General features: G+C 44.0%; 1 protein-coding gene across 4 annotated transcripts in view; it reads left to right on the forward strand.

The window, feature by feature from the left end:
• Positions 1-14,382, forward strand: part of ADAP2 (ArfGAP with dual PH domains 2) — a 31,602-nt gene that overhangs the window by 8,796 nt on the left and 8,424 nt on the right. For 3 of the 4 annotated variants that reach the window (XM_078154822.1, XM_020963313.2, XM_020963311.2), the window contains exons 5-8: positions 71-183; positions 1,871-2,017; positions 7,022-7,105; positions 13,229-13,291. In XM_078154822.1, coding sequence (XP_078010948.1) covers positions 71-183; positions 1,871-2,017; positions 7,022-7,105; positions 13,229-13,291 — 407 coding nt within the window. The remainder of the gene's footprint in view (positions 1-70; positions 184-1,870; positions 2,018-7,021; positions 7,106-13,228; positions 13,292-14,382) is intronic. The other variant, XM_020963312.2, reaches the window with a different exon arrangement.

A 14,382-nucleotide genomic window follows, 5' to 3' on the forward strand; every position in this document is an offset into this window, starting at 1 on the left:
TTTGGTGAGGGGATTTGGGGGTGGGGCCAGAGGCCCTGATGGGTCTGCTTCTCGTCTTTGTTGATCACAGACAACCGAGAAGGGCTCCTGTGGAAGCGGGGAAGGGACAATGGGCAGTACCTGAAGAGGAAGTTTGTCCTTTCGGCAACAGAAGGCTTTTTGAAATACTACACTAAAGAAGAGGTAAGTGTTACTGCTGGGTCTAATACGTTGGAATAGAGTGCTGAACCTGGGGGTTATGAGCTTGTTTTTTAAAAAATAATATTTCAGGGGACAGCTAGGTGGCACAGTGGATAGAGCACCAGCCCTTTAGTCAAGAGGACCTGAGTTCAAATTCAGCCTCATATACTTGACACTTTCTAGCTGTGTGACCCTGGGCAAGTCACTTAACCCCATTGCCTAACCCCCCCCAAATATTTCAATAACTGCATTTCAGTGTAATTGATTTCTTCTGTAATTCTATGTATTATACTTTGTGCATTTGAAAAATGTTATTTTGAGAAGGGAAGCATAGACGTCACTGAATTGCCAAAGGGATCTATGGTACACACACACACACACACACACACACACACACACACACACACAGGTTAAGAACCCCTGGGTTAGGTCAATAGGGTCAACCATTATCCCAATGGAGGGCTCAACTGTAGCCAGTTGTACCCTAGAACCATGGGTATTCTTAGACAATAGTAATGAATGAAAAGCAGTTTTTAAGCTCTTACCATGTCTTTACAGCAGGGATGGACAATTGAGGTAGTCCCTGCTCTCAAAGAGCTCACATTTTAATTAAAGGAGATCATACATAAAGGGGAGCAGTTAGGTGGCAGAGTGGATAGAGCACTGGTCATGGAGTCAGGAAGACCTGAGTTCAAATCTCTCCTTGGATATTAACTAGCTGTGTGACCGTTGGTAAGTCACTTAACCCTGTTTGCCTCAGTTTCCTCATCTGTAAAATGAACTGGAGAAGGAAATAGTGATCCACTCCAGTATCTTTGCCAGAAAACCCCAAATGGGGCCTTGAAGAGTTGGAAATGACTGAAAAATGGCTGAACAATAACACATAGAGGAGAGCTCATTCTCATGTTCAGTTCATGGCAGATGAAAAGGCCAGGAAGTACATGAGCTAGCAGGACATGGCGAGCAAGGACCTTGGGGAGCAAGGGTGGTCCGCATCCAGCTGACAATGTAAATGGCAAATCTTTAAATGGAGGAAGCTGGACTAGGCAATCTCCAAGGTCCCTCTGACTCTAAATCTACGGTCCCAAGATCCCACCTCACCAATGAAGAAACTGACTCAGAGAGGTTGAGCCATTTGCCCAAGGTCACACAGTTAGGAAGTGTTAGACCCAAAGCTGGAGCCAAGGTCTCCTGATGCCTAGACTGTGTCTCCCTGAGCTCAACAAGCAGAGCCAGAGAGTCAGTCAGTAAGCACTTATTATGTGTCAGGCCCGGTGCTAAGTGCTGGAAATACAAAGGCAAAATCAGACCCTGTCCTCCAGCAGTGAACATTCTCATGGGAGTGAGGACATGAATAAAGACAGGTACAGGCAAGATACCTGAAAAATAGACAGGACCTAACCCTGCAAGGGAAAGCTCTAGCGGCTGGGGCGGCTGGGTTGGATATGTGAGACGGCGAGTATCTGTGTTGAACTAGGAGCTGAGAGGCATTTGATGGATAAGGCTGCCATGCTGCCTGTCACTTCTCCTTTCATTCATGAGTCTATTCATTCAATAAACACTTATTAAGCACCTACTGCATACAGAGCATTAGGGAGATAGGAAATATGGATAATAAAGAGCCTCTGCCTCTAACAGCTTCTAGTCTAGTAAAGGGATTGTTCCTGCAAGGTAATTGTTTTTCTTTCAGGGAAAAACACCCAAAGCCATCATCAGCATAAAGGACTTGAATGCCACATTCCAGACAGAGAAGATAGGAAACCCCCATGGGCTACAGATCACCTACAAGAGAGATGGCCATACCAGGAACCTCTTTGTATATCATGAGAGTGGGAAGGTAAATAGCCCAGAGCCCCCGGCTTCTCTTTTAGGATGCCGGACCCAGGGTCATTTCTATTCTTAATCACTCTCCTCTGTGTCTTGACAGTCTCCCTACATAGATGAAAGGCATTTACCTTGACTAATCTCTAGCCACTAAATCTGGGGTGGCATCAAAACAAGGCAGACCAGAGACCAGGCAACCCCAGGGGCAGGTGTTTTTTTAGGTAGCAATGGATCACAAAGGGGAAATCAGTTAGTGTGAGGGAGTCCTGGGGGTGTGCGGGGAGTCCATGGAGGGCGGAGGATTTGGGTTCAGTGCAAGAGTGGTGGTGGATGAGAAGCCTAGTCAGAGAAATCGGGGGAGAGCAGTGGGTACCTTGGTGCCAAATGTAGTGAAACAGTCCAGATTGACAGGTCCAGGAGATCAGCATGAGCATAGAGGGACAGGAAGGGAGCAAAGGGTCAAACATAGAGGTGGAGGTAGAGTCTGGTCTGTAGTTTGGGGAGACCAGGCAACAAAGAGTCTAGCATGGGCGGGTGACCTGTGACCTCAAAGCCACATGTGGTCCTTTAACTGAATCCACACTTCACAAAACAAATCCCCTTAATAAAAGGATTTGTTCTGTAAAACTTGGACTCAGTCAAAAGGCCGCACCCGAGGACCTAGAAGGCCACATGTGGCCTTGAGGCCTTAGGTTCCCCACCCCTGGCAGAGAGAGGCTGAGCAAGGGACCAGCTCTGAACAGGCAAGACTGAACCACTCAGATCTTGGCTCTGCTACTATCTGTGGGACCTTAGATAAGTCACCTGATCTCTCCTAGCCTCCTTTTAATCATCTGTAAAATGGGGATATTTGTTCAATCTACCTCACCTTGGGAGGGTCAAATAATAGAATTCTGTAAAGCATTTTGTAAAATTCAGAGTGTTACATAAATGCTAGCTGGTGTTATTTTTATTACTATCAGCAACAGGGAATGAGTACTAGTTGTAGGGCAGAAGTTACCTGCTTCTTGGTGTGGCCCATCATGGGCTGGCCAATATGTGAAGGCCTCCAGAGAAAGGCAGAAATCTATAGAATTCAGATATTCTTTCTTGATTCGTAGCTAAAAAAAGAGGAGGAGGGGGCCCTCCAGGAATCTTAACACCTGACATGTCAGAGGCTGTCCTGTCCCTGTCATAGGAACACAGATTGAGGGGCATTTGGTGTGGTGGAGAGGCCGGCCTTGAAATCAGAAAGACCTGAGTGCATGTCCTTCCTTTGACACATTCTAGCTTCATGACCCTGGGCAAGTCACTTTAACTTTTCAGGGTGAAGGCAGCAAGATTAAGTCCCAGAAAAGGCTATGGCATCTTCACTGGTAGAGGGAGTTTCCAAACTGGGAATTCCCTATGCTAATGCAATCACAGGTATGGATCTACCTTATGGTGTGTTGGTAAATGTTTAACAGCTGCTTCTTCAGGAAAAAAAATGTACACAGGAAACACTTCGGTTTACTCTTCATTATTACCACTTTCTCCATCATTTTATTAAGTTTTTTTTCATTTTATTAAGTCTTGACAATCAACAATAAGAAAAAACACATCAAGGTCTGATTTGTACTGTTCAGCAATCTCTGGGTTGTAAATGCTCCCCTGGACAATTCACCCATTGGCTTTGGTGAGCTGGTTGGCGTTGTCCCAAGAGATCACAAAAAGAATCCAAGTTAAATTTGCAAAGAGCCTTGCGAGGTCATTTAATGGAACCCCTGATTTTACAGAGGGACAAATTGAGGCCCAGGGGAGTAAAATATCTTCTCCAGTACCACACAGGTGGTAGGTAGGACCAAGATTAGAAGCTAAAGTCTTCTGGCGCCAAATCCAAGGCTCTTTCCGTGCACCCCTCGTTTCTCACAGTGTGATTGGAACAGTTCTGACAATGGCCACCAAGCCTAGCCTCATCCCAAATAACAGCCTGAACGAGATGGGTCTCCAATAGGTACTCTAGCTCTGCACCTTCCAAGTACCTTGTCTTTATGTCTCAGTCAATAAGTATTCACCAATCACTTCTTAAGTGCCAGACACCTTGTAAACCTAGGGAAAGAAAGGGAAAAACACGGTCCCTACCCTCAAAGAAGTTACCTTCTAGTGGTGTAGATAATATGCAAACAACAATGTGTATATAATATGTATACAGATGAAATGGAAAGCATTTTTGAGGTATCAGTAACATTTTGGCTGTCACATCGTATACTGTGAAAGATTGGCATGGATGCCAATAGTCCCGTGATCAAGGCCAGTCTTTTTTTTTTTTAAACCTATTTTTATTTTGAATTTAATAAATCCTCCCCGCCCCCATCCTGGAAATACTCATATATAGAACGAAAAAAAAGATTATTATACATAAAGCTGAAGGTCTCCATTGCATGCAGCTTTCTTTTCTTTTTAAATATATTATTAGGTCAACCTGTAGCTTTCAAAGCTGTCCTGCTTGTCTGTGCTTCTTTCCAGCCTTTCGTTCCCTGTGTTTTTTTAAGGAGATATCTCAATAATCCTCTTTTTTTTTCTTTTTAAGGCCACACTGGCCATGCAAGTCAACTGTACTTTATTTTATTTTATTTTTTTATTTTTAGGCAATTGGGGTTAAATGACTTGCCCAAGGTCACACAGCTAGTAAGTGTCAAACGTTTGGTCTGAGGCCAGATTTGAACTCAGGTCTTCCTGACTTCAGGGCCAGTGCTCTATCCACTGCTCCACCTAACTGCCCCTCAACTGTACTTTAAATAGGCTCATGAGATGTTCTGATGTTTTAATTTGGTCGAAAATAACAGGCATTTATTAAGTATCTACTGTGAGGCAGACCCTGTGCTAGATGCTGGGAGTATAAAGATGAAGGAAGAGGATATGGGCAAAGAAGCATAATCCAAGGTGAAATGTGATAGCAGCAAAGGAGGGACCCAGAGTGCTCTAAGGCAATTTCAGGCAGGAGAGACACTTTCACCTGGGATGGAGGAAGATTTTATGAAGAAGGTGATTGAGCTTCAAAGAGGGGAGGATGTCAACAAATAGAGACAAGAAAGATGTGAATTCTAGATGTAGGGAAGGACCTTTAGAAGTGCACAGAAGCAGCAGAGCAGAGGCATACAACAGTTTAGGTAGAATGGCCAGTAGATATGAGGGAATAATGTGAAATAAGGCTGGAAAGATAGATTGTAGAGAGCCTTGAACACCCAGGGGAGAAGTTCAGATGTCATCCTTGAGTCGACAGGGATCCGCTGAAGGGTTCTGAGCAGCTCTGTGCTTCAGGAAGACAGTCTGGTAAATAAATGTGAAGGGTGGATTGGGAGGATTTGGAGACCACTGAAGAAGACAAAAAAGAATGATGGTGAGAGCCTTACCCGAGGTGGTGTCTGTGTGAATAGAGAGGAGACAGATATAAGAGAGTGTGAAAGCAGAATTGTGATTTAGCAACCTCTTGGATAATAGAGAGGGAAGAATTAAGGTAGATGGGACCATGGAGTGAGCACTGGAAGAGACCTCAGGGTCAGCTAGTCCAGTGGTGTCAAACTCAAATAGAAAGAATGGGAGGCCATGAAACCAGACACTAGAGTCCTTGAGGTCACATATTGACTTAGAAAACCACATATTAACATTATCTATTTTTTAAATTTCATTAACTATTTCCCCATTACATTTTAATCTGGTTCTGATCATATTCCAGAGCATTTTGGGCTGGGTGGGGCCATTTGGCACCTGTGATCTAGTCTAATCTCCTCATTTTACAGATAATGAAACCGAAGCCTAATCAAATTAAATGACTTGTCCAAGGTTTTGGAGTAGTAAGTAGCAGAATCAGAATTTGAACTCGATCCATGATTCCCCATGACACTTGTCTTGCTACCTATCTGGCTGCTTCTCCATTTCCTTTGCTGGATCATTGTCAAAACATCACATCTCATCCCCTAACTATGGGTATACCGTGCATGCCCTGAGCTTCTGTCTTAGAGCCCCCTCTTTTTTTCTACCACTACATCCTCTCACAGAGTGATCTCATCAACTCCCACGGTCCCATTATCATCTCTGTGTAGATGACCTGACTCCCAGATCTCTATCCAGCCTTGGGCTTTTTCCTGAGCTCCAGTCTTGTGTCACCAGCTACCCAGTGGACATTCCCCACTCCGGCATCTCGAACTCAGCATGTCCAATGCAAAACTCATTCTCTTTCCCTCTGATCCCTTGTCTCTTTCCATTATGTTTCTGTTTCTATTAAGAGCACTACTATCCTTCTAAACACCTGGGTTTATAACTTTGGAACCGTCTTTATTCCTTACTCTCCTTTATGAAACATACCAATCAGTCGCCAAGACTTAACTCTACTTGTTAATGGATGCGATATATTACATCTATCTCCTCTCACATAGCTACCACCCTCGTCCTCATCCCCTCTCCTCAGACTCATAATTGGGATCCCTGCCTCAACCTACCCTCCACACAGCTACCAAGGTGATTTTCCTCAAGTGCATGTTTTTCCCTGTCCCTCCCCTCCTCAATAAACTCCAGTGGCTCCCTATTGACTCTAGGATCCAATATAATTTGCTCTTTGTCTCAACCTTTTATAATTTCTATTTCTGTTTAAGTTTTAAAATGACTAGTACAACAGTTTATATGCATAAATTTATAAATATACATAATTTATAAATGAGTAATACATACACAATATATTCTTTTTTACTGATAGGAAGAGATGATGAAAAATATTTGGAGAATGCAAATGTAGAGGACTTTTTCTTAGAGTTTGGTGATGAAGCAGGGATAAGATCTGGAACAATGCCTTGAGTAGGAGACAAGATTTTATAGAATAAGAGAAACCTAAGCATGTTTAGGCAGGGGGAAAGGAGCTGAGTGTTGCGTGGCTGAGTAGGGAGCACATGACTGATACTCTTTATCAGCCAGGAAACCTATCTAATCTTCTCTCCCCAAATGTAGGGAGCCTGCCTCTCCACTTCACTAACTGCCTTGACCCTATTTTCATGTATTTCTGTAGGAGATAGTGGACTGGTTCAATGCCCTCCGAGCGGCCCGTCTACACTACCTGAAAACAGCTTTTCCTGAGCTCCCAGAGTCTGAGGTGAGCTACACGAGGGTCCTAATTTCAATGGACTCTTCCATACTCCTGCTCTCCCCACGTGCTGTAATCTTTAGTTTTCTCATGAGTCTCAATCCTTCGGAGCAGAGACGTGTTTGCACCTAGTCTTCTGTGCAAAGGGAAGAGGGAAGAAATTCCTGTTCTCTGGACTTCCGGAACACCCTGGTCCTAAGGCTGGATTGGGAGTCACAGGGTTGAAAGGATCCCCTTTTACTTTTAGACTGAGACTGCTGGTTGAATGCCAGGAGACCCAAAGACTTGTTGAATGGTAGGCTCGAAAGGGAGCCAAAGACCTGCCCCTGAAACTTGGGCAAGTCATTTAACCACTTTGGGTCTCAGTGTCCTCATCTGTAAAATGAGATTAGACTAGATAGCCACTGAGGTCTGCAACGCTACACGTAGGATCCTACGATTCTATGACCCATCTCCTGGGAGGCTGGAGGTTACAAGTCTTGCGGTGGTTTCCTAGGGCCACAGCAACTTCTTTTCCAACCAAGGCTAACAAATTTTTATCAGCATAAGACGCAGCCTCACTTGGGTACACCTCTGCAACCAGGATGATGATGATGATAACAATAGCTCACACCCTTAAGAATTTTAAGATTTACAAACCACTTTCCTCTCAGTCACATTATGAGATAGTTGGTGTGAATGTTATCATTCCCATTTTACCGATGAGAAAACTGAAGCTTGGGGGGGTCCTTTCCCATGGTCACAAAGCTAGTAAGTGATAGAAACCAGATTCAAACCTGGGTCTTCTGACTCCCCAGCCCAGTGTTTCCTTCATTATATCAAGATGGGACTGGAACTGGGATTTCACTAATATAGGGAATTCCCAGCTAGGAAACTCCCTCTACTAGTTGCTTAGAGTACTGAAGGTCACACCACCAGGACGTGTCGAAGGTAGGACTCGAACCCAGATCTGCTCCGCTTCGAGGTCAGCTCTTTCTCCATTATACCTTGCTGTAGGGATATGCTAGAGCCAGCTCAAACCAGAGAGAACCTGATTGTTAAATTGTTCAGTGTGAACATTGACATCTTGGAAATTGGTAAATGCTATAGATCAAGGTTTCTTGTTTTGTTGATTGTCTAGACTTAAGAAAGTGATGGGAAAAAGGTGAAATAACAAAACTTAAATCTGTTGTGTTTACATTTCTCCCCTTGCCTGCCCCCAGCTGGTTGTTAAACATTTGCTACCATACCCTGCTATTTTGCCTTTCATACCAAAATGTCCCCCAAAAATATTTTTGATTAATTATTTATTTTAAAAATTACTTTCTTTTTGAATTTTGAGTTCCAAATTTCTTTCCTTCCCTCCCACTCCTTCTCCCATCCACTGAGATGGCAAACAATATATCAGTTATACATGTAAAAACATATTTCTATATTTGCCATTTTTTTTAAAAAGCAAGAAAAAAATGAGAAAATTATACTTCAGTTTGCTCTCAGTTCATCAGTTCTCTCTCTGGAGGTGGGTAGCATTTGTCATCATGAGTCCTTTGGAATTATCTTGGGTCATTGCATTGATCAGAGTAGTCAAGTCTTTCACAATGGATCATTATTATGACATTGCCTTTACTGTGCACAATGATCTCCAGGTTCTTCTCATGTGACTTTGTATCAGTTCGTACAGGTCTTACCATGTCCAAAATGCCCCTCTTAGACAAATGAGTAATGGGACAAAACATAGTGTAAAAATGCATTTGGATTAGAACTCTGACCGGTGTGGGGACCCTCTGGATGAGACATTCCCTCTACCAGTAGAGGGTGGCACTTGGAGTCTTAGAGTCCCCTGGGTGATTGAGATGTTAAATGACTTGTCGAGGATCGCACAGCAAGTATTTTTCAGAGGCAAGACTTGAAGCAGGTCTTCTTGACTCTGAGGCCAGCTTTCTGTTCACTGTGCTATAGACACTGTCTCTGATGCTAAAGGCAAACAACACAGTATGGGATTTCTGAGTAGGTAAAGGTTACTTAAGGCTGAGAAATCAAAGAAGACGTCATGGAAGAGGTCATAAAACAGAGGATGTGTTTCAGGGTTGCTGACTTATCCCCGTTTCGTAGCATGCTGTCTGGGAGAGATGGAGATGTGATAAAGGGGAATACAGAGAGAAAAGACTGGGAAAGGAAGTTGGTGCTAGATCACAGAGGGCCCTGAATGCCGAGCTAAAGGGTTTGGCCTTGATTCAGTAGGCAATGGGGAACCATTGATAGCTTTTGAATAGGAGAATGATATCATGAAAAGTGTGCTTTAGGGAGATTGATTTAACAGCGGGTTATCATTCCTTTATCCCATGCAGCTTTCAGTCACTTGTACATTTAATCCTCAAAATAACCCTATGAGAATGGTAGGACGGGTATCATTCTCCCCATTTCACAGAATAAGAAATTAAGTCTCAGCAGTTATACAGGGTGGTGTTACGGAATGAATGCTTCATTTGGAGTGAGAAGTAGATCGTATTGCTTATGTGGCCAGGGGCAGGTCACTTTCCCCACCTCGGGACTTTAGTGTGGCCTTTATGAAAGGTAAGACTGATTGGCCTCTAAAGTCCCTTCTAACTGGAAATCTGTGTAGGGCTAGAGTTGGAACCCAAGGCCATCCATTCAGTTCAATAAGCATGTGTGCCTACTGCACGCCAGGTACCATGGTAGGTGCTGGGTATGCCCCTGACCTCTGGGAGTTTCCATTGTAGTGGGATGGATGGGCCTTTGCCTCTTGCTGTCCCACTCGGGTAGCATGCAAGTCATGGCATCACCTTCCTGGTGTCATGGTCCTCTTCCAGAACGAAGGACAAACAATAACAACCATGTGCTCAGGTAGGCAGGCTGGATTGTCTCCATTATAACTGAAACAGGAAGGGAGCAAGACAGATCTGACTCCTCTATCTTCAGTTGCCTGGCGTCTAGCTGTCTTTTTAAGGAAGGAGTTGACTGGGACGCAGACTGAGATGGGGTCAGAAACAGGAAGTGCGAGCCAGACTGAGGGTTTGGACGAAGGGGGTGGGGAGAGGGAGGGAAAAAGTGGAAGGGGCGGTGCTAAATGCTGGAACTGGGGCTTTGAAAAGTATTTCTTTGGAGTGGTTAAAATGGAAGTGTTCTCTATGGGGATTACAGGTGGGGACAGGAGGGCTTCTGAACTGATGCAACGAAAGGGGTGTCCCTTGTTGGGCCTTGGGCCTGGGAGGCCACACTCCCCTCTTGCAGGGTTTTCTGTGGGTTTCAGGCCAGTGGGATCTCTTTGAAAGACCATAGTAGGACAAAGTGGGGCAGGTAGGGAGTGCGAAAGTGTACAGAGCTCCAGGCTTGGAGTGAGGAAGACTCATCTTCTTGAGTTCAAATCTAGCCTCAGATACTTCCTAGCTGGGTGACCCTGGGCCGGTCACTTCACCCTGTTTGCTTCAGTTCCTCATCTGTAAAATGAGCTGCGGAAGAAAATGACAAACCACTCCAGTCCCCCTGCCAAGAAAATCCCCAATGGGATCACAAAGAGCTGGACATGCCTGAAAACGACTCAGCAGCAACAAATGGGACAAAGTACAAATGCTCAGCCTCATTTGACCTGAAGTGCCTTTCAAAATGTTGCTGACCCAACAGCAGGAAGTTAGTCACTGGTCAGCATTCTCATTCCCATCCTTTCCCTCAACCATCTTAATCCTTTATCTTCCTTCCCCTCCCTACCCCAGCCCTCCTCTCCTCCTCTCCCTTCCAGGCTTTTCCTATCCTTGGGGCCTGTAATCCCAAATAATTATCTGAGCCTGATTTAGAATGATGAAGCATTAGATCACTTCTACATTATTTAGCCCAGTTCTCTCATTTTTAGAAACTGAAACTGAACTACAGAGGGGTTAAGCGACCGGCAGGAAGTTACACTGTTAGATTGTACCACAACAAGGACTTGAATTCACACCTTTGACTCTCTAGGGCTAATGATCTTTTCAACAAACCATGTCCATTTGATTACAGATTTAGTACCAGAAGGCACCTGAGAAATCACTTTGTTCAGCCCTCTCATTTGGAAACTGAGATCCCAAGAGGTATCAAATGCCTTGCCCAAGGTCACAATGAACAGCCTAGCCAGGATTTCAGTCCTCTGGGACTCAAAACTTAATGCTGTTTATTTTTTAAACATGAGAAAACATATTACAGTGCTTTACAAACCTTAAAGGGCTATATAATGTAGTTATTTAAAATATTTTATTGATATGTTTTGTTTTAATATCACCTACATTTCCTCCTGTCTCTGCTTCCTCCCAGAGAGCTATCCCTTAAAACAAAATTTGTTTTAAAAAAGAGGAAGAGAAAAATATTAGTAAAACCAATCAATACATCCTCCTTCCTTCCAAAAAAAAAAAAACCAGAGGTCATATGCCGTGTTCCTCACCCATGGACACCCACCTTTTAAATGAACTGCTCTTTCAGTCGTGATGCAGGGCCTTTGCATCATTCCTTGGACTTGCTTTCTTCTCCATAGCTCCATTCATGATGTCAGGCATGATACTATCAACCTTACTCATCTCCTTGATCAATTTCCCTCCACTGACCACCTACTATTGTTTGACCTTCGCTGTTCATTGTTGAGTCTTAGGTGGCAAATCTGTTTTCAGTTCTCAGTGTTCCCCATCTCAGAACTTCACTTCTGCTCTGCAGAGGCAGCTCCTCTGAGCTCTCCCGTTCCCTGGCTCCTCCTTGTTCTCTCCCTCTGCGGCCAGACCATGCACGTGAGCTCAGGACCATAAACTCTTTTCCTCTCTCCCTTACTCTTTGTGTAGTCTCTGAAGTTTGGAGGGGGATCATGAGACTCAAGAATTTGCCTAGATCTTTCCTATAGTCTCAGGTGGTAAACTGTTGTTTGAAGAGTGTGTCAGCCTGAGGGAAAGCTGGTGGTGGTGTTGTGGATGGAGTGAAGACACAAGGACACAGGAAGACAGTGGTACAAATCTTGCCTTTAACACTTACTGGTTGTATGACCCTGGGTAAGTCATATAACTTCTATAAACCTCAGTTTTTTCATCTATAAAATGAGAGCAGTAGACCTGTTTGCCTCTGAGAAAGATGATTGGATTTGGCCACTAAGAGATCATTGGTATCTTTGGAGAGAGCAGTTTTGGTGTAAGGATAAGGTCAGAAGCCAAACTGTAAGGTGTTAAGAAGAAAGTAAGAGGAAAAGGAGTGCAGACTTCTGTTGTTGATAGTCTTTTTTCTTTCTTTCTTTTTTCCTGTAGGCAATTGGGGTTAAGCGACTTGCCCAGGGTCACACAACTAGTAAGTGTCAAGTGTTCAGTCTGAGGCTGGATTTGAACTCAGGTCCTCCTGATTTCAGGGCCGGTGCTCTATCCACTGCGCCACCTAGCTGCCCCTGTTGATAGCCTTTTTGAGGAGTTTAGCTACAGAGGGCAGAAGAGATATGGGGTCAAGTGAGACTTTTTTGAGAATGGGAGAGACATAGCCATGGTTGTAGGCAGTGGGGAAGGAGCCAGTAAGGGAGAAATTGAAAATACATTGAAAGAGTGGGGCATAGGAGTAATCCTATGCCATGAGTGTGAGATAGCTTCTACTTTTCTTTTTCTTTTTTTTTTTCTCCTCCCCTTAGGCATTTGGGGTTAAATGACTTGCCCAGGGTCACACAGCTAGTAAGTGTCAAGTGTTTGGTCTGAGGCTGGATTTGAACTCAGATTCTCCTGATTTCAGGGCCGGTGCTCTATCCACTGCGCCATCTAGCTGCTTGTACTTTTCAACAGACTTTCCCAGCATCTCTCACAAAGGTTGGTAGATAGGGCTGAAAAGAGTCAGTAAGACGCTTTGGACGTGGCCCTTTACCCTTACAACTTTCCCAGACAGAGAAGACAGAGAGCTCTTCTATAAGGAGCTGGAAAGGTAGCCATGCTTCCTAACAGTGATCCTGTTTCAGTAGTAATACTACAATCCCTCATGCTCCAAATATAATCCCGTGGACAACAAACATACCTTCTTCCCCATGCTAGACTTCCCTTTGGTTATGAGTGCAAATGCAAGCTTGATAACATATTGTGGTGGCTGGGCTTCAAACTGGAGTGGGCCATGATGGATGGGGCAGGAAATCAGTGTTTGCCTCTCTTTCCATCCTAGCTCCTGCCTCACATCACCAGGAATTACCTCAAACAAGGCTACATGGAAAAGACTGGCCCAAAGGTACGCTCTTGGGTGGGGAGGACCAGGAGATCTAGTATTGTTGGGGAGAGAGGCTTGGGAAGTGGTTGGGGGAGGTAGGAGGGAGGCACCTTTTAAAATCAGTTTGTCCTGGGTCTGTTAGATGAAGAACCCTGGTGAAGACACCCCTCCCCCCCAAAAAAAAACCAGTGTTATCTGAACTCTCCAAGTCAAAGTGAAAAGTCAGACAATGTCCCTTAACCTCAGTCTAATTATTAACATCTAGCATTTATACAGTCCTTTAAGGATTACAAAACATTGAATTATTATTTTATCCTGACAACAACTTGAAGACAGGGGCCATTATTATCCCATTTTACAGATGGGGAAACTGAGGCAGGCAGAGGTTAAATGATTTGCTCAGGGTTTATACAACTAGTGTCTGAGGTCAGATTTGAACTCAGGGCTTCCTAACTCCAGGTTGAGCACTCTAACTACCTTACCACCTAACTGCCGTCCTTCCTCTCAACCCCTATATCTGGGCAATCATGGGCAAACAATAAAATCTCTTGTCAGTGAGCTCAATCAGTCAATAAATATTTATTAAGACCTATTATGAGCCAGATACTATGAGATACAAAGATCGAGATGAAATTCTCCCTGCCCTCCAGCAGCTTACATGCAATATTGGGGAAGCAACGTGCACATATATTACTATATGCAAAATAAATAGAAGATGATTTTCAAGGAGCACCGCTCATGCAGAAGTAGAGAAAGAACGTAGCCCCTATCCCATTCTACTGTTAGATTAGACTGATTTATCTCCAAGCAGCTAAAAACAGCAAGTCCAATGTATTCAGATTTAAGTTAACTTCAAAGTCAAGAAAATAGCCCACAAACAATAATAATAACTCACACTTCTATAGCCCTTTGAGGTTTGTGTCGCACTGTACAATACATTATCTCATTTGATCTTCATGACCTCCCAGTGAAGCTGATGCTGCTATTCCCACTTTATAGAGAAGGACGTGGAAGAGGCTCATTGAGATCAAGGGATTTCCCTAGGGTCACAGAGCTAGTAAGAGTCAGGACATGAAAGCAGGTCTTTCTCACTTCCAGTCCACTCTGTCACA

The sequence above is a fragment of the Phascolarctos cinereus genome, unplaced genomic scaffold (assembly GCF_003287225.1).
Source record: "Phascolarctos cinereus isolate Bilbo 61053 unplaced genomic scaffold, phaCin_HiC Scaffold_5;HRSCAF=322, whole genome shotgun sequence".
Taxonomy (NCBI): Eukaryota; Metazoa; Chordata; class Mammalia; order Diprotodontia; family Phascolarctidae; genus Phascolarctos; species Phascolarctos cinereus.